The sequence below is a fragment of the Acanthamoeba castellanii genome, assembly GCF_000313135.1.
Source record: "Acanthamoeba castellanii str. Neff unplaced genomic scaffold scf7180000084762, whole genome shotgun sequence".
NCBI lineage: Eukaryota > Discosea > Longamoebia > Acanthamoebidae > Acanthamoeba > Acanthamoeba castellanii.
The window spans coordinates 1-1,228 of NW_004457518.1; the positions used below are offsets into that span (position 1 = coordinate 1).

At 54.9% G+C, this 1,228-nt stretch overlaps 1 protein-coding gene across 1 annotated transcript; it reads right to left on the reverse strand.

Annotated features, from left to right (window-relative positions):
- Window positions 1-214: 214 nt before the first annotated feature.
- ACA1_232030 (block of proliferation 1, putative) lies at window positions 215-1,118 on the reverse strand (the record flags this gene model as incomplete). Its single annotated transcript, XM_004340913.1, has 3 exons — window positions 215-445; window positions 551-668; window positions 838-1,118. Coding segments are annotated over 3 exons (630 nt in total), but the record flags the coding sequence as incomplete, so codon positions are not given.
- Between the last annotated feature and the right edge of the window lie 110 nt (window positions 1,119-1,228).

Here is a 1,228-nt window from a genome sequence, read left to right on the forward strand (position 1 = left end):
GTAGGACTCTCTGTGTCCCGGCAGCCGCTGCTTGGGGGCCTGTTGTGTCGACCATCCACCAAGATTCCGCAAATTAGAAACATCAACGCAGCACGACACACACACACACACACACACACACACACACACACACACACGACACACACACACATACGACACACACTCACACAAACGCGCGACTCAGCGAAGCAAAATAAGGAGGGAGGTGCATACGGTGAGGGGCATGGGGGTTCTTCTTGTGCTCGCTGGCGTCGTTGGACCAGATGTCGTAGAACTGGGGCTTTTCCTTGGGCTGGTTCTTGGGGTTGATCCAGCCCTTCTTGATGGCCCGCACCAGGTAGGCCACCCGCTTGGCCTCCCACTTGGACGGAATGAACTGGCTCTTGGGCGCCGGCTTGTTCGTCACCGCGAAAATGCTGGGCTTGTCGTCCTTCTCAAACAGCTCCTGAACACACGCCGCACACGCACACACGGCACACGCACACACGTCAGTGAGTGATTGGAACACTCGCGCGCGCGCAGGAGGGAAAGAAGAAGGGGGAGGGCGTACGGGGTAGGGATCGTAGCCGGCGCTGGGCGACTTGCCGGCCTTGATCTTGCGGATGATCTCGAGGTCCTGCTTGGTGAGCACGATCTCGCGATCGTTCTTCTCATCGTAGATTGTACGCCTGCCAGGTGCCGAGCGTGTAAGTCAAGCAGACCAGTGGGAAAGAAAAGAATAAAACATGGTTGCATTGAATTCTTAAATCGGGTGTAGATTTAACCAATCGCCGGAGGTCGAAATAAATCGGATAAATAAATGAAATTAAAGATAAATAAAGGAGGAGGCATAGGCACCAGTAGTTGGGGTCGTCGGTACGGTCGAGGAAGCGATCCATCTCATCCTTTACGGGACCCTGTTTCTTCATGATCTTCTTGCCCTCTACATCGTAGCCGATGTGAGGGTAGTCCGCATACCAGTGCATGGGCACGTTGCCCACCGTGTTGTGCGTCTCATCCTCGGACTCCTCCGCCTCAGGAGGATCATGTCGCCCCAACCACGACACCATCTTCTGAAAATTTTCGGGATTGAGCTGATCATCGTCCTCATCTTCATCTTCATCCTTCCTCGCCGCCATTCCAGCTCGTCTTCCTCCTCCTCGCGTGCAGCCCTCTCCTCCTCTTCATCGTCTTCAGATCCGTAGACCTCCTCGTCATCTTCATCATCAGCGCTGTCGTAGGGCTCCTC